Genomic DNA, 28,000 nt, shown 5'->3' on the forward strand with positions numbered 1-28,000 from the left:
GTATTCACCAAAAAAAGTTTCCTGTTATTGAAACCTAACTTTGCATACATTTTATAGACCTAATGGTGAAAAACTGATGACGGGACACGCAGTGATATTTTACCGGCGTCCGTTTCACTTTTTTTCGGAGTTGAAAATAAAACGAACACAAAATCTCTTACACAGATGTTCTGCATCGCTCCGTAACTGCATCACTCGTGTATTCAATAATTGCATAATTAGTAACATCGATGGCCTTTACGATAATCCGCATATATGGAATCAGTATGCCCATATTAAGACAAAATAATTGCAAAGGCCTGGCAAAGACCATCGGATGCACACGCTCTATGAGGTTGATGAACTACGTCATACCCCCCTGGAATAGTGCATTGTGGGATAGAGGGAAAAAGGTCTATACCATAGACTGCGATGTAATGATATTGGTAGACTGACTGATGATTCTCCAGTGTTTCTAGATGTCAACAACATCTAGAAACACTGGAGAATCATCGGTCAGTATACCAACCACACCACTCTTCGCCATACATACATTCTCCAAGCCACATTTCCCTAACATGATATGAAATTTAAAAAATTAAAAAAAATTAAATTTATTTTTGCATATTGACATAACACCAGCGCCTTAGACCGCTCGTCCGTAAAGGCTTGATGGTGTCATGATGAAAATTTAAAAATATAATCGCAACTTCATTACTTCAACATACCACGTGACAACCAAAGACAGAAAACGTACCATATTTTGGAATTTGATTTGTTTAAAAACATTAATGTGTATTAATAGCGCTCAATTGTTGATAACTGCGTGTTCTATATACAATAAATGAGCCTACGCACAATAGTTTTTTCATACATTATATCGATTTTGACTCGCACGTGCTCGCCGTATACTAAAAGTATGTCGGTGTGGCGTGGCCTACCATTTTCTTGTAGCTTCTTGTATACACGTCGATGTTTTCATCATTTATACAATAAATCAAACAGTAATCATTGGTTGGGTCTAATGTCATTCTTACATGGAATTTTCAAGGTTTTTTCTATCGTCATTCTCGCTAAATTAAAAAAATATTTTGGCGTATATAAAATTGAAATAAAATTCTCTGCCTCATAAACGACATCAAATGTGCCATAATTGAGTATCACGAATCGTTATATATGATGTGCAGTTAATATTCATATTTTCTTTTATACAGAGGATGCTTCAGTTTTGACAGGAAAACTATTTTCTTGAAAACCCGCTCACTCGGTTATTTCAAAACGGTAACCACGCTTCCCTAGAATGTGCAATAAATTAGCATTAAATTTTTCTTATTCTAACAGCAAGCGTTTCTAAAATGCAGTATGGCGAAATGTGGTGTATATACCAACAGAATTACACCGCTGATGACGGAGAATGGTTTCTCATCTCTGAAATATTCGGTTCAAAAAGTGAGTGTTGTTGACCAGTTTTAAAACATACATTTGAAGTGTCAAATAATTGTTCACCGCATTCTATGGCAATAGATCTCCATTTTACACAGATATTCTCTAACTACGGCAGACATTTCAGTTTTCAGCAAATGCGCATCGAACGTTCAGCCAATGAGCGCGCTCTTTAATTCCTGGCAAGCTGTCTGTCTTTTAGGAATTACACGTATTGTTTGTGGTACGTTCCGGGACTCCATATCTCATGGGAGTTGACTGTTGCACTTGAAATCTAGCTCTTGCAAATATCAGGTAGGTTAATTTTTAATTTACTACCAGTACTATTAAAAGTTTTTACGGTACGGTAGATATTCGTTAATTTCATGCCAAAGGGTCATGACCACATATGCATGTTTGGTATCATAACATTTCTAAAGGAATTATCTTCATACTGTGCAATTTTTGTAACAACACTATTAACCAAACGCAAGTTATAGCAAATTCACAATGTTAAGTTATTTTTGGGACACCCTGTTGTACGAACGATCAGTACACCCGAATGTGATTAATTAAAATGATGGTACTGTTACTTTTGTATTATATTGTTTTCAGCAACTATCATACAACAATGAGAACCATATGCCCAAATTTGATGGGTATATTATTCACAAATTATACAGTGATTTTGATAGATGTGTCGGTATACAATATTCCCTCCAGTTTTTTTTATTATTTTTATTTTTTATCAGAATTTCGTAGTGAATTTAGCAGCATTAGCAGCTACACTAATGTTTTCTCACTGATACTAATGCCGGTGTACAAACAGTGCCGCCGACAACAGGTTGGGGGTAAGGGGGTCCATTACCCCCAGGCCCGTAAAGAGTAAAGAAAACATACTTTACTACGGGCCTGTAAAGCAAAGAAAAGGGGTCCGTAAAAAAGTAAAGAAAAGATATTTTAAATAATTGTAATTAAGTTGATAGTGTACATAACAGATGCCTTATTTTACATAAGTCACCAGCAAGAAGCTCACACAGCTCTTTTGATGCTATGTACTCAACCGTGTAGTGTAAACACAGACTGTGTAGAGACAAGGCATTGCTAGGCTAACTGTGCTTGGACAAATGTGTGTGCTCAGGTGTTTTGAGGTGGAAACTGTGCGTAGATGCGTTTATAAGATAATCGTTTTGTAGCCAAACGTTTCGATATGCGTTTAGACGAGAGTCTGAATTTTCCCCTATGTGTCTTGACCCTTACTGGTCTTCAAACCACTTCCTAATTTTGGGGCTTCGCTATTTGTCAATAGCAGCAAAGATGCTTCCCTACTTAAATGCAGCAGGTCATTACAAATATGGCCCGCAATTATTGACATTATACTGGAACAGAGCTACAATAAGAATGTCAAGAAAACAAGAGGTTTAGATGAAATAACAACGAATATTGCTGCTTGAACCAGATGGATATACCCCAAGGCCACGAATACAGCTGTCTCTTTGTAGGTAAAGAGTACGGTGCATCTAGAGGACACACATCAAGAAGGAGGTCACGCTAGCGTTGAAAGAAATTCTGATGAAGTTTTGAAGGTGATCGTTGTGATTCAAACAAGCCCTTTTCAAATCAAATCTCATCAACACAGCAAAGCTAGCCTGACAGAACCAGAACGTCTAAGTGAATCAAGACAAAATCAGCACAACCTATGACATTCAGGAACAGATCTGTGCACCAGGGCCACTTGGGTTTTTTCGGTGTCTTCAAATATGTGTCATACAAAGCCGGCTTGCAATAGTTTCTTTGTGACTTGTGTTCTGCGGAGGAGTTAGCAGTATCAAATTTGTATCTAGGAGACAGCTTTAAGGCAGAAACCACAACTGTCATGATCAACAAGGAGTCTGTCACTCCGATACCTGGACTCAGGACGATCGAGGCAGATACTATACTCATCCTGCATGCCGCATATAAAGTGTACATGAAGATAAGCGTTTTGTTATCCATGCCAATGACACAGGTGTATTTGTTCTCTTCATCCTTTATGACTCCTCGGTGTCACAAAATATAGATAAGAACAGACAGAGATATATAGATACTTTTCATGACAAAGCTACTGCATGGCCATTTCGATGCCAATCTCTACCTTTCCTCTAGTTTGTTCTACTAACCAGTAAGAAGGTACGGTTCTCCACCAGCAAGGCTCTCGATATAAAATCCCTACAATAATTTTCTGAAACTGCTACCTCTTCTGATATTGAAGTTCATCTTAGCAAACAAGGCAGCTGTGTATGTCAAAAAGACCGAAGTAGATGTTTTCAGAGGTCACAAGTTTCTGAATAACCGGTCCACTCTCTTGAAACTTCTTTTGCCTTCAAGCTCCATCTGAAACACGCAGCATTGGCAACCATCATATGTAGACATGTCGACTCATATTCACAAGCCAACAATAAAACTTCTGACCTAGTGCAGCTATAATGGTTCGATCTGTACCTGTACCTAAGGATGTTGCTGTGTCAAGAAAAACGTACCGTGCTTTTGCACGACTCTTGGCACAGCCTGATGATCTGAGTAGTAATGGGAGAGATATAGTGATGGCGAGAACTAATTATAAGAATTCAACATTACATTAAGGCTATTATGCTATGTTTGCCGGAGTTCAGCAGCACTGTTATGAACAATAATATTCTGACATTATTATACATCTGTAAAGCTAATAATGCATAATATAGGTACACCAAAATATATGCCTTAAGTTCGGTATATGCCAAATATACAAGTACAATGTATTACAATTTCTGTACTTATATCCACCATTTTGGAGGCGATATGGCAGTCATATTTGTGGCCATTTTGGATTGTTGGTAAAGCCAACCACGCTATGTAATATCTGATTACTCCAATCGATTCTTTGACCCCAGAAACCTGGGCATAACCACCAAAATCTCAACTATTTGTACATTGTGGGCTGAGATATGGTAAAAATAGATTTGAATGGCTGACCGCTACGAATACAGTAAAGATAATCGAGGACTTGGGAAACCTCTTCGCAGAAGATGGTACTGATCTGTTTACCTTAGACACCAATGCCATAATGTCAGATGAAGTTGTGCACGCTGTACAGACAGTCAAGGAACTTCGTGATACCCAACACCATGATTTTGTACAGGAACGTCTTGCAGACACAACCAAACCCTTCCATGACTCGGGCCCACAGGTCGAGCAAAAAGGCATCCTCCAAGTCCATATATAAAATGGGACAGATACAAGCCTGACAACCTCAAATCAAATCAACGCAAGGCAATGTCGTGGTAATGGCCAAGCCCTTTGTGTTCCTGACAACACAAGAATCCCAAGAAACTGGAAAAGCTTTCTTCGTGTGGATACCATTAAGCATGTTAAGACTTTTCCGGTTTCTCGCTTCTGCTATAGCAACAGTCTTGGTACCAGAAGGTAAATTGCTCCTGACAGCCAAACCCACCATCAGAAGTACCTGAACTTCAACAATGCAATCATGAAGAGGCCGACTACAGGATGATGATGCATGCTATGCATGCCCTTCATGGAGACTTCGAGAAAGCAATGATACTTGCCTTAGATACAAATGTCCTTGTATTAGTCATAGTAACAGCTAGGGCACACGGTATTGCCAATCAGCCAGGCACATAGTCATCGGGCCTTTTATTCGTGCATGGTGTTTCTGGATGTGATACCATCACATTGTCTAGCGAGATTGGTAAGAAGACTACCTGAAAAGTATAGAAATCGTTGCCACAACTAAAGCAGTCTTCAAACGCATATACCACGCGCCTATGCTATTCACTGAGACTACGAGAAGCAACGATACTTGCCTCAGATACAGATGTCCTTGTATTAGCCATAGAAACAGCAATTATTTGTCCCGGATGTGAACTGTGGCTGGCATTTGGACATGGATCCAACTTCAGGTACATATCGGTACACGGTATTGCCGATCTGCTAGGCACATATTGGTCATGGGGGCGCTCGCCGGCCTTCTATTCATGCATGCTCTTCTTCTGGATGTGATACCATATCATTGTTTAGCGGGATTGGTAAGAAGACTGCCCTTAAAAATACAGAGACCGTTGCCACAACTAAAACCAGTCTTTAAACTCCTATCTGAAGCTCCACAAACAATACCGATATGGATGAGCTAGAAATGTATGCTGTTCTCCTATATAAGAGAACATCCTCCCTGACTTAAGTGAACGAGCAAGAAGCTTAATGGAACGTCAGGTTGAGAACATTCCTCCAACTAGGTCTGCACTTGTCCAGCATGTCAAGCGAGCTGTATTCCATGCTTGTTTCATTTGGGACAACCACTAACTTCAAATCCAGTAATTCACTCTCTTTCAAACTGGGGCTGGGTAAATGAAGACAACACAACACAATGGGCTCCCATTTGGACAACACTTCCAGAAGCATCCAAAGCATGTAGTGAACTGGTCAAATGTGACTGCACGAGGAACTATCATGGAAGATGTAAATACTATAATGCAAATCTGAAATCTTCTGCGCTGGTCAGTGAGAACAATAATTACGTTATAACTCTAATACAATAACAATACCAGCTAATTCCAACCGTCTTATAACAGAAAATTTCAGTATTAAGGTTGTAATGAAAATGGAAATGTACATAATTATAATTGAATCATTTCAACATATTTCAATGCACAGATTTTGATAACATACTAACAATTTCAAACACATACCAAACTAGTTTGGAAAGGCAACCAATTTGAAATTCAAGAGTACAAGTTCACTGAAATAGCTCTACTATACTACTTAATAGTGGTATTTGGTACCCTTGATAGGACTACCGACGGTTACCAAGCACCATTTTACTTGTGATTCTCACAGATAACAAAGGATACTATTGTATTCAAATGGCGGCCATTTTGAAATCAGATATGTCTGCAATCGAATTATAAGATCGCATTTATCATGATTATAATAATATCAATAATTTATATGGGACCCACGGATATTACCACCAATCTTAGCATCCTGTGATCTTCACAGGCCAAGATATTCAACATACTATGTTGAAATGGCGGCCATTTTGAAATCCAAGCTGGTCCCTTAAGGTAACAGTTTTCATATTTAAAAATACTTTTAATGGGAACCTTGGCATTACAAATATAGGTATAACCACCAATTTTAGCATCATGTGACCTTCACAGGCTGAGATATTGAATATTCTATATCTTTCAAGGGCGGCCATTTTGAAATCCAAGATGGCGGCCAAACGGATACTCGTATCATTTGTATCCGTAGATTTTTGAAATCAGCATACTTCAGAACCCCGAAGTACCAATTTCTGTGATTTCTGCCAGAAGTGAACATCTATTTCACATATCCGCCTCACTACATGTCAAATCTGGTAATAGATAAACTTAGCCCATAGGTGTCATTAAATCAAAGAGGGGTGTTAAGTAGGCCCTCTTACATCCACATATATTGCGACCAATATGTGACCCGGCAGCACAAATGAGCCGTAAATTCCCTAAATTGTATTCTGAGTTACGGTGTAAAATGTGTACGAAGGTCGTATTCATCGGTAACTTAAGCTGGCCCGACATCTGTCTCATTTTGATAGTCAAAAACTAATCAATAATCCTATTGTTGAAGTGGATAATAAGCTTCTACCTTAGATGGCTATAGAACTTTTAATAGCTCTGGTCTTTGGTTGCTTTGGCTAAATCCTGTTCAAGTGGTGGGTTACCAGGCATTTTATTTTGTACAGGTATGCATAACCAACAATTAACAATGAGAGAACTGTCTTAAACCTCATTGACTTGGGGATGATTTGAAATGACCGCCAATTATGACTGTTTGATATTTATTGCCAGCAATGTGGAAAAAGAGACACAAGTAAAAACGTAAAAAGCTATAATTTTGTTGAAGGAGCAAAGTTTAACAAACCATAACCCCGCTTCTGGATATCGTTTGAAGTCAAATTATATACCATTTTTAAGTTTATGATGTTTATTTTTTAAACACGAAATAAAACAAAATTGACCGGGGGAAATTTACGGCTCATTCGCCGTGGACGGTCACATATTATATTTTGATTGACTCTGAAGCACAAATCTTTTAATAATAAGGTTGTCATATAATTGTTCACCTCAATCATTTAATATTCTATGGAAATCTCCATTTTACACTGAAACTAGGGCAAACATAATCGGCAAATGCGCATCGAAAGTTCACCCAATGAGCGCGCTATTTAATTCTTGGCAAGCTGCCTGTCGTTTAGGTATAACATGTGGGGTTTGCGGTACGTTCAGAGACTCGCTATCTCACACTCACAGTAGTTGACTGTTGCACTTGAAATCTAGCTCTTGCAAATATCAGGTAGGTTAATTTTTAATGTCCTACTATTAAATTTTGGCTTGTTTTTCACTTTATTGGAGAACGTGATTCACCATGAAGACTCTGTATGCTGGTCTCATAGACATAGAACTGTATTTTACTGAATATTGAGTGGTGCCTCCGTGGTTATACAAGGCTCACTCAGTCATTTTATTACGCGCTACAACCGATCGGTTGATATGATAATGCAACTGTTAAAAATCTTGGAATGACATTTGATTTTAGATATGTCGATCGCATGTCAATATTAGACTTACTTTTCATATCCGTAACTTAAAAGTGGATATTAAACGTCGTTCACAGCTGGGCATTAGGTAGACTGAAAAATACCAGCTGGTCTGACCATGACATCACCAGATATCTTAAAGTAAGGTTCTCCCCTATGGGTCAGAATCCTGGAGTTATATGAAATCATATCGTCACGGACTTGATGATTTTGAAATGAGATGCCTTCGGGCATGCTGAAGTTTCATTCCTTGACAAAATCTGCAACAACTCCGTCAGTCAGAGCCTCAACATTACAAGCCCTGTCAATAGTGTTATGTATGCCGGAGAAAGTTTGATATAGGTTGGGCTTGTATTCAGAATGCCTCCACGTCGGCCCCACTAAGCTCATACACAAACAATTTTAGCAAAAATGACCACCAGGTCGTCCATCAATCAGATGGGAGTAACCACGCCGGAAGCAAAGATGCAAATAACGGACAGGGACAGAACTGAATAGAGGAGGCTTACTCGACACGACGTCCTGCCCGTCTAAATCAAAGTCAAGATACTTCTTAAGGGAAGGGGTATGAACGTTTGGACAGTATTTATTGTGGGACATTAGAGGACATCAGACATATCGAATTGCATTCTGAATACGAAGAATGGCCTTCTGATATCAAATAATTTTGATTTTTGAAATTCGCAATGTAATACACATTTTATGGCAAATCATTAAAATTGATATATTTGATATTTAACAGTACTCGAAGTAAACTTTATAAATCTGATGATTTCTACCTAAAGTGTATGTAGGTGGGATGAAAAGCCGACGATCAATTGAAAATTTTGACCTTTCGTATTGAAGATATGGACTTTTTTCCTAAAACACGAACAAAAATTAGGTCTTTTGGGGAAAAAATCCATATCTTCAATATGAAAGGTCAAAATTTTCAATTTATCGTCGGCTTTTCCTCCCAGCTACATACACTTTAAGAATATATCATTAGATTTATATAATTTACTTCGAGGACTGTTATATATCAAAAATTTGAAAAATATCACATTTTAATAATTTGTCATAAAATTTGTATTATATCGTGAATTTCATAAAATGAAAATTATTTGATATCAGAAAGACATTCTTCGTATTCAGAATGCAATTCGATAGGTCTGATGTGCTCTCATGTCCCACAAAAAAAATGCTGTCGAAACGCTCATTCCAGTTCCCTTAATTAACTTAAATTAATCGCATGAGTGCATATAGATCAGGATCTATTCCAACTTACTTTTCACTGGGAGAACAAATTCTTCACGGGTGTACTTTATATTGATATTACCATACATGTTTTTATTGTTTATAAAGTATTAAAATCTTTCTGATACACTGCATAATGAGGCGTATATTCTACAATAACGTTTCCAATAAACGATTTGATTGTGTTTGTAATACAAATGCATATTTTGTTACAGAAAACAAAACTCTGAATATTTAATTTGTGATTAGTACAACCCAGGCTCAGTCGTTAATGATTACTTGAAAGTGCTTTAAACGTACATATTGTTTGAAAACATGCAGCAATTTATTCTGAATTTGGTAAATTCGCAATATAATACAAGTTGTTATTAAAATTTTAACAGCCTTCGAAGTCCAAAAACTAATTTGCTTTGGCAAACGAGTATACGCACACGATTGGGAAGAATTCGCGTGCACCTTGTTTTACTACAAAAGATCAGTATGGTTGTTTTTGTCTGTTTGGTTTACCATTAATCTGAGGGACAAAATACTACCAGCTACCTTCGCCTAGTATAAATACATATTTATAAATACGCACGTGATCAAATCCTCATTCTATTGAAAAGGATATGAATTCTTTAGATAAGCATCATCATATTTTTAAATATAAAGTATATCATCAATTGAATAGCAAAATTATTACACATGGAGGATTCCACATTTGTTATCAAAAACAACATTTTGAAAGTATTAGCCAACGGAAAAAAATATTTATCGACGAAAACGTTTACAATACAATCACAAAGTTGAATAAAAATATACAATTTGCTGCACAGTCGCGAAGGTGGTCACGTGGGTATGTAGAAGTACGTATTTATAAATATAGTCGAAGCATACTGTCTACTGTATTTACATCCATGTTATAAAACGGTATTAGTATGTGTACAGTAATACAACGTATGTACAATTAAAACCACAACAAAGGGAAAACTATTTACCCATTTGCACGGGTAAATGTACTAAATCATAATTATGTTCGCATATCTATATTGTTATCTATTTGGTTCTTGGATAGCTATAATTAATATGGGCATCATGTACTATTTTGCTCTCCTATCTTTATTGTTGTCTATTTTATTCTTGGATAGCTATAAATTATTAATGTAGATTCACCGCCTGACGTTGTTAGATGTAATACATCCCAATGTAATCCGAATTTACAGTTGGGCTCGATGCAGTGAGCTTTTTTGAGCTTCTATATTAGGTTGCATTTATCATTGAGGTATAGGACGTTTTTGGTGAAGAGCAGATAAGGGAACTATTTAATTATAGCTCTATATGTTCATATTGCAAAATGTGAAAAATATTTTTTTTAAATAGCACCGGTAGTTTTAAAGAAAAACTTTATTAGTCTTTTATTATCACAAATGGAGGTTATAGCGCCCACAACTGTCACACTCTCTATAGATAGAACTCGATGTAAACACCAAAAAAACGATACTATTATAAGAACTTTTGTTTCTTTTTCGATTAATTATTTGATGTAGAGCCAACATCTGGAATGCTCCCCTCCCTGACCAACGTGGAAGAGAAAGATGAGGGAGGGGGGTAATGAATTAGATTAAATCTTATATTTTTAAGGGGGTACTACACCCCTGGCCAATTTGTGTGCCTATTTTTGCATTTTTCTCAAAAATTATAGCGCATTGGTGACAAGTAAGATATGTATATTATAGGGGCAAGGACTACAACTACTGCACTGAAAATTCAGCAACTCGAAGGCAAGTAGTTATTGATTTATTGATCAAATATTGGTTTTCCCTCATTTTTGACTGTAACTCCACAACTGCTGTCTCTGTTGAAATAGAAAATGTCTTTTTCCCCACCACAAGTATGGCCATTAGTAGGTCATAGTAGCATTATTTTGATTTATCTCCGTAGATGCCATGTTGATTTTTAAACTAAAGACAACTCTCCCTCCTTTTATAAAGACAACTTCAATGTCATCGCCGTTTCTTTTCCAGAGAAATTAAGACACAACACTGCGCAAGGAACGAAAATAAGCGAATTGCAGAACCAACCTTAAATCAAGACAAAATTGTAGCGTTGCTTGTAGGATCAACGAGAGGTACGTATCAAATTCAAGAATAAAGGAATCATAATGACAGCGGCGTAGCACGCGGGTGGATTGGGTGGACGTCTGGACGAAGTCCATGTGCCCCGAAGGATCAGGGCGCCGAGCATAAGTGAACCAGGGCTGATAAAGGAGATGTTAAAAGGGCGCACTGCTCCTTGTTCATGGGCCCCCGATGCTAATTGCTACTCCCCTGCATGATTATGAAAGGAAATGCCCGGAAAGGTGTACTCGAATCTTGTTATGATTCAAACGGATAATACGTCCAAATTTGAAAATTTGATGCTAGCATAAACAGCATATCGTTTGCAACTTCGTCACTTGATAAAATAAATATAAGGCAGCCCAATGCTCCCCTTCCACCGGGCCTTCACGTAACCACCACCCGGTCCATAATCTTCTCATTCGTGATAAAAGTCAACCTACTCCGTCATCTTCCATATCGCAGTAGCGGCATGGGTATCAATCCCTGGGGGACATGTCCCCTCCATATTTTGTGATGGGAGGACACAATACCCCTCCCCCCCCACACACACACACGTTTCGGCAAATACTTTCTTGGTCTACGTAGGCTTTCTGTAAAAATACAGGCAATATTCGTATTATGCCTTTATTTTGGCTCAAATAATATGAAATTTAAATTTGTTTCACGCTCCGCTTGCACTACATCATCTATGCATTCACACTCACATTGATGGGTGCTAAAATAGCCTGATGCAATCATGTCTACAGTAGAATTCACCACGACCTTTGAAGGACTTAAACCCATTAAAAGCTATTAAACCAAGATAACACTCATTGAAAACAGCTCAACTATGTTACATCAGATCTTCTCTGGTTAAATCCACACTATACATGTTTATGTTTTACCTGTGCAATGAGCAATGAGCTGGTATTATAGTTTCAGTTGGGTGAACGATTATAAAGCAATCGAAAGGTAACAATATATGTGGGCCTTTGTTCACGAAATGAGAGAATAGTGTGCATATGTGACTGGACACCTCGAATCAGCCGTAAAGTCGGCCCCCGGTCAATTTTGTTTTATTTAATGTTTAGAAAATATATATATATTAAAATGGTATATCATTTGACTTCAAACGAAGCGGAGTTATGGTTTGTTGAACTCTGTTCCTTCAACAAATTTGTACTTTTTATCGGTTCTACATGTGTCTCTTTTTCCACATTTCTGGTAATAAATATCAAACAGTCATAATTGGCGGTCATTTCAAATCATCCCCAAGTCAACGAGGTTCAGGAATATCCTCTCATTGATAATTGTTGATTATACATACCTAGACAAAATACAATGCTTTGTTATCCACCACTTGAACAGGATTTAGCCAAAGCAAACAAAGACAAGAACTATTCTATAGAAATAGGTAGAAGCTTATTATCCTCTTCAGCAACAGGATTATTGATTGGTTTAAACAGTGTTTGATAAGACCGAATTGAAATAGCTATGAATACGACCTGCACGCACATTTTACACTGTAACTCAGAATACAATTTGCCCAGTTTACGGCTCATTCGTAGTGTCCATTCACATATTGTTAACCAGCATTCTTGAAAATGAGAAACATATTGGCTGTGGACCGTAACAGGATTTGGAAATAATTTCTTCATATTTTTGGTGTTATCTGTCGTTTACATATCCTTCCTAAAACACCAAAGTGCGAATATTTCCAAACACCTAAATTAGCTAAAAATTTAGGACATGTTACAAAACTATATTTTCTAGAATTTCCGAAGAGTACTTTAAATATTGGCCGGTTATATTTCACACAGTGACGTTAACTAGGCAATGTACTATTACCTATAACATACTAAAACACCAAAGTGCGAATATTTCCAAACATCTAAATTAGCTAAAAATTTAGGACATGTTACAAAACTATATTTTCTAGAATTTCAGAAGAGTACAGTGACGTTAACGAGGCAATTGCCTATACTTCTAACATACACTATTTGTAGAGGTCACGCGTCAATGGTGAGAGCACTGTATATTGTGTATAGGAAAACGGACTGTAAATGCAGTATGGTCTAACAAGTTTTGTGTGAAATATACGTGTAGTTGTGCCTGGAAGTAGGATTGAAGAAAGCGAACAAGACGCAGATACCCGTTGAGAAGCTGACTAAAATATTAAATCAGCAGGTACTAAATAGTTCCTTCTTAAAGTTCTTTCTTTAACCACCACCCCCCCACCTCACACACACACACCCCACACACCCACCACCACCAACTCAAAGGAAAGAATAAGTTCTGTTTGAATATCTACGCATTTGGTAAACACCTTAATTTCGGTATAAAATAGTGTAAAAATGCACATTTTGCATTGCATTAACGCATTGCTAATGCCGATATATAAAATACTCTCCAGTAAAAGTATTAGCTAAAATTGTCAATTGATATCGTTTGCAAAATCACCCGCAGTTGATACCAATGTCGATAAGTAACCCGCCCGCCCGTCATGTTTGGTATAATTTGACGAAATATGTTATCATTAGTAGAAGTCATTGTAAGATTATACCACTTGATTCAGAACAGATAATCATTGATATTTGTTGATAATGTACATAATACCAGGCAACGCACTGAAGGGTCTATTGTTCTATTGTTTCCGATTTGAGCGCTGACATATTGGAAAAAGTTGCCAATCAATCTTCATTAAGTCGTGCGATCAACACCTACAGCTGTTCAATTGGGCGACTTTATTGTCAGGTGCTTTTATTAATACATTGGGCGTATCGAGCTGCATCGGTTGATCCGCAATTATATTTAATATAGTATTATAGGCCTACAAGTATGATTTGCTTTGCTTTGTTGATTGATTCAGAAATAGTATGGCTATATGCTTCAGCAAATATATCTATATAGATTTGAGGTCCAGGGTAGACTCCTATATACGCGATGCTCATGTAAAATACTATGGTAGGCCTATACATAATAAAACACGATGTGGACCGCGGCTAATGTCTTTAAAAATACTACAGTGGGAGTGATATCATAATTACTTCAAATCCTTATATGTAGACCTATTGGCAAACAATGTAGACAACTTACTTGTGTAGATTCTTATATCCGCCATACAGAGCGCACACTTTGCCTATGCTGCTGAACTGTCCGTAGCGAAATGGTAGCGCAAAGCGTGTTCACTGAATATAATCAAATGAGCGCCCAAACCAATTTGGGCGCTGCAATAGGTTTTTATTGTAGGTGAACCTCTGTTTTGTGTGCATGCGACAACTCACGCACACCCTTGGGATGGACTAGTACAAAAGGTACCTCTCGTACGTATAGGCGCTTTTACGTGACTTTCGTTTCATCACTTATTGACAGTAGCCTGCCTATTATACCGTTAATACGCTGGTCAGGTCAGTTACCGATTTAATGGCGGAAGCCCTTTATCTCGAACAAAAGGTACCTCTCGATGAATAGCGTGTCGGGAACTCCAATTGGCACAAAGGAACAATAAGCGTTACATAATCTATTTCTTCTCCTTCCTATATAAACTCCTTGATACCAGGGACCTTGTATGGAGGGACTGGAAACGCCTTCATTCCATAGTACCATACGAGTTGCTGGTTTACAAATTATCCTCAGTTGAGCAAGCATGAATAATACGTTGATCAATAGACCCTAGTACGTATCCAAGGACAGTTACAACACTGCTCTTGGCTTGTCTTGTACATTGCGAAATGAGCCTACATGTTTGCTAGTATAATGACAGACTCTAGAAATGCCAACATAAATCTTCAAAGAACATCATCTTAAGAATTATTTCAGTATCGAAATCAGTAGGAATACCAAGCGTACGGTGTACACATTCCAGAAAAAATATAATTTTGTTTGTTCTTGCATTCTGTATCTCCAGAAAATTATCACATTTTGTCTCTAAAATCCTATGTAAATGATTCTCGATGCTACACAGAAATTATTTTCGACAAAGGATAGACATTTTACACAATTTGTCATAACTTAAAAAGATATTGGAATACTTTGATGTGTTTTTGATATTTTGTAGAGCAACATGAGTAAATAATTAAATTCAAACATCGCGCCCTCGGCGCAACTCGCATACAATCGAAGGTCGTGAAAGATAATCTGATAACAATAGCTTGACAATAGCTATCAATAATCCCGTTTCCAGTCCCTTTATACACGGTCCCTGATAATACCAATGCCGATCATATGAAAATGTTTGACAACAAAAACGATTCTATTATAAATGCATCTACGCATAGTTCCCACCTCTATACACCCGAGTGCGTATACAGATATTTCCAAACACAGCGAGTCTATCCTCTACGCAGTCTGTGGTTACACTACATGGTTGAGAGCATAGCATCATAAGAGATGTGTGAGATCTAGTGGAAAATAGGCATCTGTGATTGGTTTTTGTCAAAACCTCAAGTATTCCCTTCATCCAATCAGAAATGTTTTTATACCCTAAAAACTCTTTTTTTTTCATTAGTCAACAGATAACACAATTCAATGATTATAGCAAGGCGAATGTGGTAAATCTGTTGAAAACAACCTATCCCAGCACAATATTTGACCAAAATGTAGGTTTTAAAAGTCCTAATCAATGGAAAACGCGGCGCTAGTTCTCTTGTTCGAGAACGCTGGTGTACAAATCAATTCAATAGGGCGTCCAATGGAGCAATCTGCAAATTTTCAATTTGCATCTTGCTTGATATTTTGGATAATTGTGTCTTTACTTCTTGACCGATGTCAGCCAATGAGGTCATAAATCCGAGCTAAAAGATAGAGCTATAATGGGCTGCTAATATGTCTAATATGTCAGTCTATGTCCAAATGGGTCTAATATGTCATTGTTTAGGATTCACAGGAGTGATAATAACCGGTACCTTAATTCATTTAATACTTAATTTGACGAATTTGTAAATGTGTTTTTCAAACTCGTTTCATGTGAAATTTAAATACATTATCATGAGCATTATTACTTTCAGAAAAATTACTACTTGTTGAAGAACTTTCAGTTTGTAAGCTTCATTAAGTTTTCAACGCTACACACCAGGTGATGATCATTATGATTTGTGAATATATTTTTCAAATTATTGTTTCATGTGAAATTAAAATACATTATTATGATTATTACTTTCAAAGAAATATAACTTGTTGGCGAACTTTCTCTATTAAGGTGGTACGAAAGGCAAAATCAAGTTGCTCTGATTGAGATTAAAATAGACTTGTTGCAGAGAGATATGCAAAATAATCTTAATTCCAAAATTTGAGCCAAATCGGACAAACGGTTTTTGAGATATTGCTGTTGAAAGATTCTTTGTATTCTATTGTTTTTGCCAATATATTGATGAAGTTAATGAGGAAAATTGGCAAAATGTGCTCATTAATATTAATTTTGCCAATATTTTCCCAATATTTTATGAATAAACCTTCATACCTGAAACTTTGCCAATGTGTCTCTATGACCTAAACCTTTAACATGTGATTTTCCCGCCCATCTAATTTGCATATTTGCATAATTAATTAGCTTTAAGTATAATGCTAATTAATTATGCAAATATGCAAATTAGATGGGCGGGAAAATCACATGTTAATGTTTTAGGCCATAGAAACACATTGGCAAAGTTTCATGTCAAAATCATATAAAATAAAAGTAGTATGAAGGTTTATTCATAAGATATTGGTATAATATTGGCAAACATGAATATTCATGAGCACAATAGAATACAAAGAAACTAAAAACATGTATATCTTGACAACCATATGTCCGATTTCCTTCAAACAAAAACTATTTTGCTCAGTGTATTTAGCTTAACTTATTCAATCTATTCAAATGGTTCTAAATTCAGTTTCTGTTTTCCAGAAACATCGTTTCGAACCCCCTTAACATACAATAACGAGCCATCTCTGTTTGATCATGTCGACCACCACCTGACTCCAACACAGAAATATCGAAATTTCGAACCACACAGCGGTAACATCGGACGATATTGATAGATTGATAGATCTTTTATTGAGACTTTCATTCAATAGCAGGTGATAATCGTTATGATTTGCTATTACTGTGTTTTTCAAACCATTATTTCACATTCTATTACCCCCACGACCCATTATTCAAAATCGCGTACTGTGATTTGTTGAAACGCGTCACGTAAAAGACCATTAATTAGCAATAAAGTGGCCAGGGCAACGAACTTTATGTTCTTCTCGCATTAAATAATGGGTTCGACTGCGGCTCACCCATTATTTACGTTTTTACTGCCTCGGCCATATTATTTGCGTGTAAAGGATAATGCATTACCCTTTATTTCTTAATTACATGACAAACTAAGTCTGATGTAAAATAATGATGCTTGAACTTAGTGCTACCTCAGATGAGGTTGTACCACAGCAATATACGCCATAATGAAAAGGTTCTAAAAGTGTTGTAAGAATGAAATAAAACTATGCTACTTTATGCATAGGCTAGGAAAGCCTGACTACATTTTAGAAATAGCCGAGTAGGGGTATTATAATCAAATATTTTTACGAAAATAATGTAGTATCGGATGTATAAAGAATTATATGAATATTAACTTACATCATATACAACGATTGGCGATACCCAATCGCGTAACAATTGATCTGGTTTAGAATTTTTGGAATTTAGTGAAAATGAAGCCTAAAAAGAATACTGAATATCTATAAAAGAAATGTCCATAGGTCCCCACTAAAGATTACTGTTTCGTTTTTATGGGTATATAATCTTTTAATTTCTGAAATAAACTTTGGGGCCTTATGCATACTTTTTGCGTAAAGATGGAAAAACCCATATGGCATCTCCAAATGATTCATCAACAAAAATGCGAGCTTAGATAAAGAGATAATCTTTGGTCCCAGAGGTGGATTTAAGGAAATGTGTCCGTTCAGTCCGTGCTTTCAATAGTGTAGCCCGGTGCCCTTCCAGCGAATTTTGAAAAATATTGAGGGCGTCCTTCTCAGCAAATGTTACAATATAGCTTTAATAATTGCTTACGTTACAAGAAGAAAGTTCATCAACATATGAAATTTTTCGGAAAGTGTTAATCATAATAATGCAATTAATTTTCAATTCCACATGAATTCATATATCAAAACTATCATCTCCTAGTGGTATATTCTGACACGAAGTTAACGAGGCTTCCAAAAAGAAAGTAATAATCATGATAATGTATTTTCAATTCCACGTGAAATTATAATTTAAAATTCATAAATCACAACGATCATCACCTGCTATGTTGCAACACAAAGTTAATGGGCTTATAAAAAGAAAGTTTCAATTAATGTACTGCTGTATTTCAATTTTACACGGAACGATGCAATTTGAGAAAGACTGTTGCAATCATACTAATTGCTGCACGTGCACAAATTGATCCGCACACCACTACGTTTCGAATTCTTTTCTCGCTTCGTTCTTTGTGTTTCTAATGGTAAAAACTACATGGTTAATGTTAAACCTGGAAAACACGATTGGAAAATGCTAGCAGATATCTGAGCTTTGTGGAAAATTCCTTGTTTCTTCGTGTTACAATTATGAGAATACCACAAGCCGGAAATTTGCTCAAATCGTGCTCTGTCTACGGACACATAACGTTTTGACCTCAATTTTTCCTTAGGGTTAAAGGTTAAGGATCATAATTATGTTAGAATTATATGGTTGAGGCTTAGGTTTATAATTTAGAGTTTCGGATTAGTGTTTATAGGCAGTTCCATAGGCTTATAACTTACCATTAAGAGTTTCTGGGATCAGTAAACCCGGCGGTGCGTAGCGTTATAGGGGCATGGACCCCAATCGAAGTTGATATTTTTAAAATTGCCGCAAAAGAGGCGGTGCCCCCACCCATTTAATGGAATGACTCGCACAATACCACTATGATATTTACCTCAGTGCTGTCAATGTTTCTTTTAGATTTGGGTTCTTATTACCTGAGGACAAGATATTATCTTTGGGGCCCTGAAAATGTTAGTTATATTTGGGTTATTGGGCCCCTGTAAATCTTATCTACATAAGGGTTCCTAGGGTCATATAATTTACCTTTGGACCTCTGGGGCTCAAGTGTTTCACTGCACAAAGACCTAGAGAGTAAGGCCCTGTCGGCCACTTTCTGTTCTACTTTTTCGTTCACCAGAAACAAATTTGTTGGATCTTTGGATCAACCGTCGATGCTGTTTCGATGCTTGTCATTGATGAACTATGAACTATCAATAATCAGAATTAATGCTAAATCTATATTGGTCAATATCCTTACAGGCACAAATTACTATTTTATCACAATTAAAAGTAGTAAATTAGTTGGTCGATCGAAAGTTCGCACAAATTTGTTTCTATATGTAAATCTGATACTTTTGTTTGTTTTCTTATTATAGATGTACAATAAGTTTATATCATTTAATATTTATTCGTGCAGTTGTGTACCTTTCATGACTATTGGCGACGGATCTTCTCATTCAAACAGAGCACAGTAAAATATTAACAAATGGAACTCCAGCACATCTTTTGGATCATTGCGTTGATCTGCAGAGTGCAGAGTGAGACTGAAAAGCAGCTATGTGAGGCAGCTTGTGATGATTGCTTCGCTAATCAGGATTCGTTAAAACGGATGGGGTGCATGGAGAAGTGTATTCGACAAGGTGTACAACAGTTTACCTGTCCAGGTAATCCTTGTTTTTTGGTTATAATAATAAAAACATCTTTCAGGTTAAGGTTTTGGTTTAATACGGTTGCCGAGCTAACAGGTTCCCAACAATTCACGAGTCCCTAATCTGGATCTAATATCGTTTGCTATATAGCCGTAAAAGTGGTGGAAGTCACTCACTGAAATATATAGTTCAGTGCGTCCTAGAATGATTAGTACCGACTTGTCAATACCCATTATTTTCCATTTATTTAAAATTATGAATATAATTAATGTGTTGTTCATATTCCTTTTAGATCCAACTTGTACGTACCTTCAACTTTCATAGGAATTGCAGATAATAAGGATAAGGCATCTCTTATTGACAGTAGACCATGTTGCAAAAACGACTTGTTTAGAAGACTTTAATTTTGTTTTTTGTACACTTATATATATCTGCAAAAACATCGAACCTTAATACTCTAACAACGACACAATCTGCCGAACATTCTTTATCACAACTATTGTTGCACACCTCATTTGTCACATAAAATCTAAGATCCCTAATCTACACTTGAGTGTCTTAATAATTATTATTCTTGTTTTGTGTTATTCATTGATTCCTATCAAAGGGAGCCAGTCTTTCCTTAATGTTGTAAACACGCCTTCTCCAGCACTTGAAAGAGATGTTGAGGATTTCTTCACAAGTAGATCGGATATGTTCTCGGCCAAAGATGTCGCAGGTGTAGCGGCTACTTTTACTGCAAAGTCCTTGCTAGTCATTAACGATCAGATACCTGTCATTGGACGAGCTGGTAAATACAACTACAGGGAGGTCAAAAAAGAACTTTACCCAATTTGAAAGGTTAATTTCTCGAAGTTTAGAGCAGCTATTCTCAAAAGTGTTATATAGTCTAAATATATCTTTCTAAGAACATGTGGTGAAAAAAAGCAGAGGAAAAGAAGATTAAGTAAGAAAATGGCAGCAGTTTTACGTAAGAGGGTCCAAAATTACTTTGTCCACACGTGATATAATGGGATTACCAACAATAGTGCGTTAGGTATGCATTATTGGTAAACACCCTTGGCTCAAAATTATTTTACATGCATGAAAGCGCATGAATGAATACAATCTAAGATCTTAATCCTCACTAGTCATACGCTAAAACCGCACCTTACACACCTAAATCAGACTCCATTCGGGGGAACTAAACAACCTGCTGGGCATTGTTGACATGGTGCTATCAGGAAAGAAAGTTTCCTTGGCCTATTATAAGACCTAACTTTTGAGACGGTTTGTATGTTTGCCGCGAACAGAAACTCAATCATCGAAACAACTCGTTTCTGAGTTTGTTTGTTAACCGTCAGACGCAAAAACTAGTATTCGCTATAACAATAACTATTAAAGTAACCTAATAACTTATCAGTAAACAATTAAGTTTCTTGGTATCGGACTTTAGTTAGTGTAAGCAGAGGAGGATCCCGATCCCGCTTCAATCGCCCAAATTTTAGAGCAAATGTGCCATTTTGAGGGAACACGTATGAAATAGGGCGTTGAATAGATTGATTAAATATTGGTATAATTATTTTTTTAATTAAATAGACTAATTCCTGTTACATGGATTCGGTTGCAATTAGTGTTGGATTACCCCAGGATATTTCCATAAATATTAACGATTGGGTTGTGAGAAAACTATGGATTTTCTTCAGATGCCGAAATCTTCATTTTGATAGGGTAAAGTGGGGGCATGAGGCTGTTAATCGGGCCACTTACTTTTAATATCATGTGTATACTCAGTGTACTCATTCCTTGTGTCTCAGACAGAGCAAAAAAACTGAGTGACTTCTTTGATGCAAATCCCGATGTCGACCATGTGCACTATACTCCCGTTGCATACAGTGAGGGAAACGGTATCATCTGGGTCAATGGTGTTCAGGCTAACTATAATAGGCAAGGCAATGAGATCTCTTCATTCGGGTGAGTAGGGCTAAAATTGTCAGCTCATTGATAAAGGGAAAATGGTGCTTCCTTAATGATTCCTTTTTTATATCTAGTGCAATTTGTTTTTTTCATCTGCAATCGCCTGAAGGCTTGAATGGCATCCTTTCGGTGTCATAACGTGGTTTTGATCTGTCGGTCGCAACACATAATATTGGCGTACGTAGGGTCTACATGACAAATGCAAAATACCTTTCCGAGAAAAATGCGTTTGAAGGATATGCTATTAATGACAGGAACTGCAATCCTTTCCCTAAGTGGACCAATTCGAAGTTGAAATTGAAGTTTATGGTTTAAACTAGTAAGTTTAAAAGGAATAACTATAGGAAACCTTTACGTCACTATATGAAACGGAGCATATCGGATATAGGACAATATTAGATTGTGACGGAATTGTTAACATAGGTCAATGTATTAATTTAATGTACTTGATGCGCTTGATATTTAAAAGCGTTGGGACAAAAGTGACCAAAATCACCCTACGTCACTGCGTATTGTGACTGACGAATCATGTAACTGACTTGCCATCTACACGTGGAGATGCTATAAATATCTTCGATCAAAGATCCTAATTGTACCGAGTGAGATTCAGCTTCATTTGGTTGATGGGTTAATGATGTGATTCAAACACGCGTCGTTTCACTGTGTTAACTTGACATATGCAGCTAGACTACCTTGTTAGTACTTAAATCCATTATCATAACATTTCCATAAGAAATAGAATTGTATTTATTTGGTATAAATTGTTAGTGTTTTCTGTCATATATGTCCTCTTTTGATTTGAGCTCAAACAGACGAGACAATAGAAATAGAATAGCTAAATACCAGCGCATATGTCGCCAGTGCGAGCCATTCATTCGAACGTGAGTCTTGTCGGTTCTTTTGATATGTCACGACTGCCCGTACGCCATGTACGTACTGTGTTATGCACATCGTGTACGCGTTCGACTAATATTCCAAAACGACGGTTCCTGTGTTTTATTCAAAATCTCGAATTTTGACAAAACTACAGCACCTCAATTGTCTTGATTTTTGCAGGCTATGCTAGTTTACTAAAGTACATAACATTCGTGCAAAAACAGATTTTTGACAAATTTGGAGGCGTCCTCGGGAGGGGTCACTACCGTATGTGTGCCTAGCCCGTCCCTACTCCCACAAATCCTCCCATAATTCAATCACCACCCTATAGTGTGCAGCGAGCAGCGACTCGCCAAAAAATCCACACACCCCGGCGAAATCGGCGGATTTCAGGAAAGGAAGAGAAGCATGGAGGTGAGGAAAAACAGGAAAATAGGAGAAGATGAAAGGTGCAGAATAAATTGGGACAAATAAAGTGAAGGGGAAAAAAGTGCAGAAGTTGAATTTCCGGGATCCGCACCATCAGCATTAATTACAAAAATCTAGTATATTACTATACAAGTACAATAATAAACACAGCCAAATTAAAAAGTCGCCACCCGTTCCATCCCCATTTAATCAGAGTCTAATGAGTTTATGGGAAAATAATCTCTATAATTATTTTCTATACACTTTCGAAGGTTGATACCAAATATTTTGATAATCATCATTTTAATCATCGTGAGCATAGACCACTTGGCATGTGATGTCATTGCCCGGCAGTATGCGCGCGCATTATGGCAATTTCCATTGTTCTTTGCCCTGCAGTGTGCGTACGCATCGTAGTTTGCTAAGGGCACATGCATTTTAAATCGCCCGCCACATTTCATATAGTACAAGAAAGCTATTGAACAGTGTAGCGGCTCGTTCAAGCATATCGACAGACGAGTCCCTCGCCTTTGTTGATAAACACTGATGTCAAGTGGTCTATAGGAACCGTTGTTTGGAAATTCGTGCAATTTTAGAAATGACAAATTACGAATTGACCACACAAAAGGCAATGCATGGTATCAGCTTATTATGTGGCCGGAAGCAACCCGTACAGGAATCATTGTACACTTGCATGCGCACATTAAAAGGGCGAGGTATTTGATTTGCATTTTAACATGCATGGGTAAACCTTTAATGACAATGGAATTATACCTCTCAGACACGTGTAGATGTTGAGAAGAGGTGGTTTATAGTCGATTAACCTGCCGACCTATTCAGACGACGTAATTCTTGGCACTCACGGTTCCTATTGATATCAACATTTTGGTATCAACCTTCGAAGGAAAGTGTATAGAAATTATTATGAATTATTTTGCCATAAACTCATCAGACTCTGATTAAATGGGGATGGAACTAGTGGCGACTTTTTAATTTGTCTGTGTTTATATGAAACTGACCGTATTTATTCACTTTATTTTAACAGGTTTATGAGTCTTCTTACACGCACCGGTGGGAAGCTTCAAGAATTCACCTTAGTCTTCTTTCAATAAGTATGTTAACGGATTTGGAACTAAAGGTGTCGATTCCCCTCTCAATTTTCAGATAAAATAATTTAGTTCTTAAACAACTCAACAAATAAGGGTTAGAAAGCCACTTTTATGGACAGAATGATTATTACTATACTATATCATTATAATATACTGATACAAACATTTGTTGTGAAGGACTAACTTCATATCCATTTTAGGCTCGCGCTCTGTTTTACTGAGCGCGTCGAAATGGATATTTAGGTTTCGTCAATTGCCTGTAAAAACTGTGTTTCTGAAAATCGATTTCGCTTGTAATGTAGATACTTATTGTGGATCTTGCTAATTGTGATTCTAACTTATAAGCTTTTTAAAGGGTTAAAATGGAATCCACTTTTTAAGGGCATAATAGTTATTACTAGTACTTGATCATTATAATAGGTCTGCCACAATTTAAACCATTGTTGTGATGTTCCCAGTTTATATCCATTTAGGCCTCCGCTTTGTTTTACAGATGGCCTACTCGAATTGTATATTGTCCTGTGTCATAACCTGGGTACCTTTGAGTTACATAGTAAAAAAATGAAATGTTTGAAACATTTTACCTACACGTCTCATTTGAAGTGGTTCATCTTCCTGAGCATTTTGACACTTTTTTTTTTATGGAAATCGGTTAAAAAATGAGAGAGTGCGGGCAAAAACAATCACAAAGTAGGTGGGATTTAACCCCACCTCTTTTTTCCACATTTACAATCATTCTGAGCAAGTGAGTATTAGTTATTTAAATGACCTTCTGTATTTATTTACTTGGTTTAGATGTCTGGGAGTTCATTTAGACATTTTTTTACTAGATTCGAATTTTTAATGGGGGTTTTAGATCAAATTTACGATACGAATCCCTCCTAATCCTCCTCCTCCTAATCCTCAACCACCCTTGGCACATTTCATGCCAAACGTCATAAGAAAATAATTAGAAATTATTTTAAAACAGGATAAAAACATGAGTAATATAGAATAAATTAGCCTCAATTTAAGACCTAATTGAATCTTCTAAGAGAAGGAATACTCAAGCGACACTGTTTTGAAGTCCAAGCTGCACATTAAAATGTAACAAACCCACCTTTTTGGGTACCCCAGTATATGACACAGGATCATATATAGGTTTCGATGATTGCGTGTAAAAAGCTTGTTTTTGAAAAATTACGTTTCTGAAAGTTAATTTCGTTTTTAATGTAGATACGTATTGCGGATCTTGATGTTATTTTAATTTATATGTTATTTTTTTCAACGTCTTTATGCCCTATCATTTGTTATAATGCACCAACTGTGACATCTTTTGAGTTATAGAGGTTGTGCATGAAATTATTGATTGGCTCCAAACAAAGGATTTGAACCGGTGTCCTTCACCGAAATCATGGCAGTCCATTCAATCAAATATTGTCATCAACCTATTTGATCGTAGTGTATTTGTTATGCGTGTGAGACGACCTCTCGCGGTAGATTTCAAACATGCTTTTGTTGAATGCATTTGAGTAGACCGCCATTATTGTGAATTAGTAAAAGGATCAAAGACAAATGGTGGCATCACTGATCAATATGCATGATTACAATGTTCAAACATTAGGAAGTCATGGTCAGGATTTGGTCGGACATCTTTGGGTAGCCGCTAGCAACAACCTGGTGTTTTGAGCGTCCAATTGTGCAAATAAAAGCCGCCTAACACCTAGAGAAGATGCAAGGACGAGGATGGTTAATAGAATAATAGCTAATAATATATATAATGGAGATAATTCCGCAGGTAATCCCGTCGCATCTATTCATACATAGTCCTTTTGTTAGCAAGTACATCAATGCATAGATACCGCGTGTAGTTAATCCGATTATTATGTCACTTCAACAGCGAATAGACCACGTAGAAGCTTGTAAACTTTAATCATTCTTTTGTCTACCTGTATTTTCGCGGAGGTGTAAAACGGGTGATGGAATGCAGTTTAAAATTTCCGCCAAGGCCGAATCATTTCACATTTTGGGTGCATTGTAGCCGACGGCTACCCAACTAAAGGCTGCTAGACAGGTGTAGGAATGCGTGGATTTGGATTCCTCTATAGTGTGCCGTAAATTATGATGAAAATATGTCCTAATTTAGAACAATAGTTTACATATTTCCTCATAGACTACATAATTACCACTTATGTATTATCTAGTTCATAGACCAATTATTGAAAATCTAATTTGGTTTGGGTAAAAAACATGCTACATGTTGCTGAAAATTATTGATTGAATTACGTAATGTTACTATGTCAACGGGTCACGCGCTTGAGTAATGATCCACGATCGAAACAATCGCCACACAAAGTATATGGCGCTCGAAGGCATACAAATTTGCGTGATCCGGTAACCAAGAGAATTACGTAAGCACTTCGATGCTGAATTTTCTTGCACTATAATAAGCACTCCTTTAGAATCTTAATTACTACAATGTCCAGATGATTTTACTTATTCGGGTCACAAATATTATCCAGTTACACTTTTGTAGACTTGAACACGTGGCAATATATTCTTTGGTTGATGACACACTCAACTTCACCATTCACTCCTATCTTCACTGGAAAGTGAAACAGTTTCCTTGTCTGAATGACTTGCGACAGATCTGCTTTATCCAATGAACACACACGAATGGCATGATGGTATGATAAACTTTTTGGATTATCTTGGTGAGTTAGTAACGTCAACGCGTGTGTAGGGGTTGTACACCAGCTCTTTGAAGCGAACACTCTCGATTTGAAGTTGAATTACATTTCCACTGACGTCACAAATTTGCCATGATGAAAAAGATTATAGTTCTTTGTTAGAACCGTTCCTGACTCGTATAAGCCCTAGTTTGCCAAAAAAGTTTTCATAGTGGCTCAATATTTTTCAATTTGTGTGCTTACCGAAATTATCCAAATGCACGGTTGTTTTTGTTCTTATTACTTAAAAGGCTCATTCAGTGATCCCAGTGAAAGTGTAGAAAATTAAAATTGTTGGTAAATTACCTAAAATTAAAGGATAGGTCATTAGGTATTTTAGGGAAAACATTGGTATTAACAAAGTTAAAGTCCCATTCAAATACATATACTAATTATCATATTACATGTTAAATGACTTATTTTTGTCTTTAATACACGGCTTTTGGCTTAACCACTAGCACACGTCTATTACACTAACAAAGGTACCTAAATTTGAATTTTAATGATTCTGATGATCCTCTGGATGAGAAAATCACTGAATAAGCCTGTAATATTTAAACATTACGGATTTTATTATGGTGCTGCATTATACAATTAGGTGTCTAGAAAGTTTTAACATTCATCAAGTCATTACTATTACAATATATGTGTGTGATTACATTGTGATTCATCGCTCAAGAAATTGTTTGTAACTCTTCTTAAATTGTTTTATATAATTATATTATCGTGTTAACAAAATTGCTATTTCATTAATTATTTTGCGGACATTAAAGATTACATGAGTTCCGTTTTGTTTTAAATATACTGTGACTGTCCTATTCAAAAATTGTTTTCCCCTATTATTACAACTCTACTTCTACAGCAAATAGTTTGATCAGCTCCTAATCGGCGGGCCTTGTGGCATCGCGGGTTAATATCAATATAATTTATTTCGAGAAC

General features: G+C 36.7%; 1 protein-coding gene across 6 annotated transcripts; it reads left to right on the plus strand.

Annotated features, from left to right (window-relative positions):
• The first annotated feature begins 1,576 nt into the window (after positions 1-1,576).
• Positions 1,577-27,861, plus strand: LOC140169751 (uncharacterized). Of its 6 annotated transcripts, none has more exons than XM_072193054.1 (6): positions 1,580-1,716; positions 11,251-11,354; positions 19,821-20,019; positions 20,612-20,794; positions 21,801-21,957; positions 24,290-27,861. In XM_072193054.1, exons 3-6 carry the CDS (start codon positions 19,842-19,844, stop codon positions 24,354-24,356), a joined length of 585 nt encoding a protein of 194 aa, XP_072049155.1. In that variant the 5' UTR covers positions 1,580-1,716; positions 11,251-11,354; positions 19,821-19,841; the 3' UTR covers positions 24,357-27,861. The 6 variants fall into 6 exon arrangements, with proteins under 6 accessions (XP_072049158.1, XP_072049155.1, XP_072049153.1 ...); XM_072193052.1 differs by lacking the exon at positions 1,580-1,716 and adding an exon at positions 7,653-7,767; XM_072193055.1 differs by lacking the exon at positions 1,580-1,716 and adding an exon at positions 10,988-11,007.
• Positions 27,862-28,000: the final 139 nt, after the last annotated feature.

The sequence above is a fragment of the Amphiura filiformis genome, chromosome 14 (assembly GCF_039555335.1).
Source record: "Amphiura filiformis chromosome 14, Afil_fr2py, whole genome shotgun sequence".
Lineage (NCBI taxonomy): Eukaryota > Metazoa > Echinodermata > Ophiuroidea > Amphilepidida > Amphiuridae > Amphiura > Amphiura filiformis.

Bases quoted from the DNA above. Each gene is read 5' to 3' on its own strand.
- LOC140169751 (XM_072193057.1), top strand. From the start codon at position 19,842: ATGGAACTCCAGCACATCTTTTGGATCATTGCGTTGATCTGCAGAGTG. The intron at 20,020-20,611 runs GTAATCCTTGTT...TTCCTATCAAAG, and splicing joins ACAACAGTTTACCTGTCCAG to GGAGCCAGTCTTTCCTTAAT. The intron at 21,958-24,289 runs GTGAGTAGGGCT...TTATTTTAACAG, and splicing joins AATGAGATCTCTTCATTCGG to GTTTATGAGTCTTCTTACAC.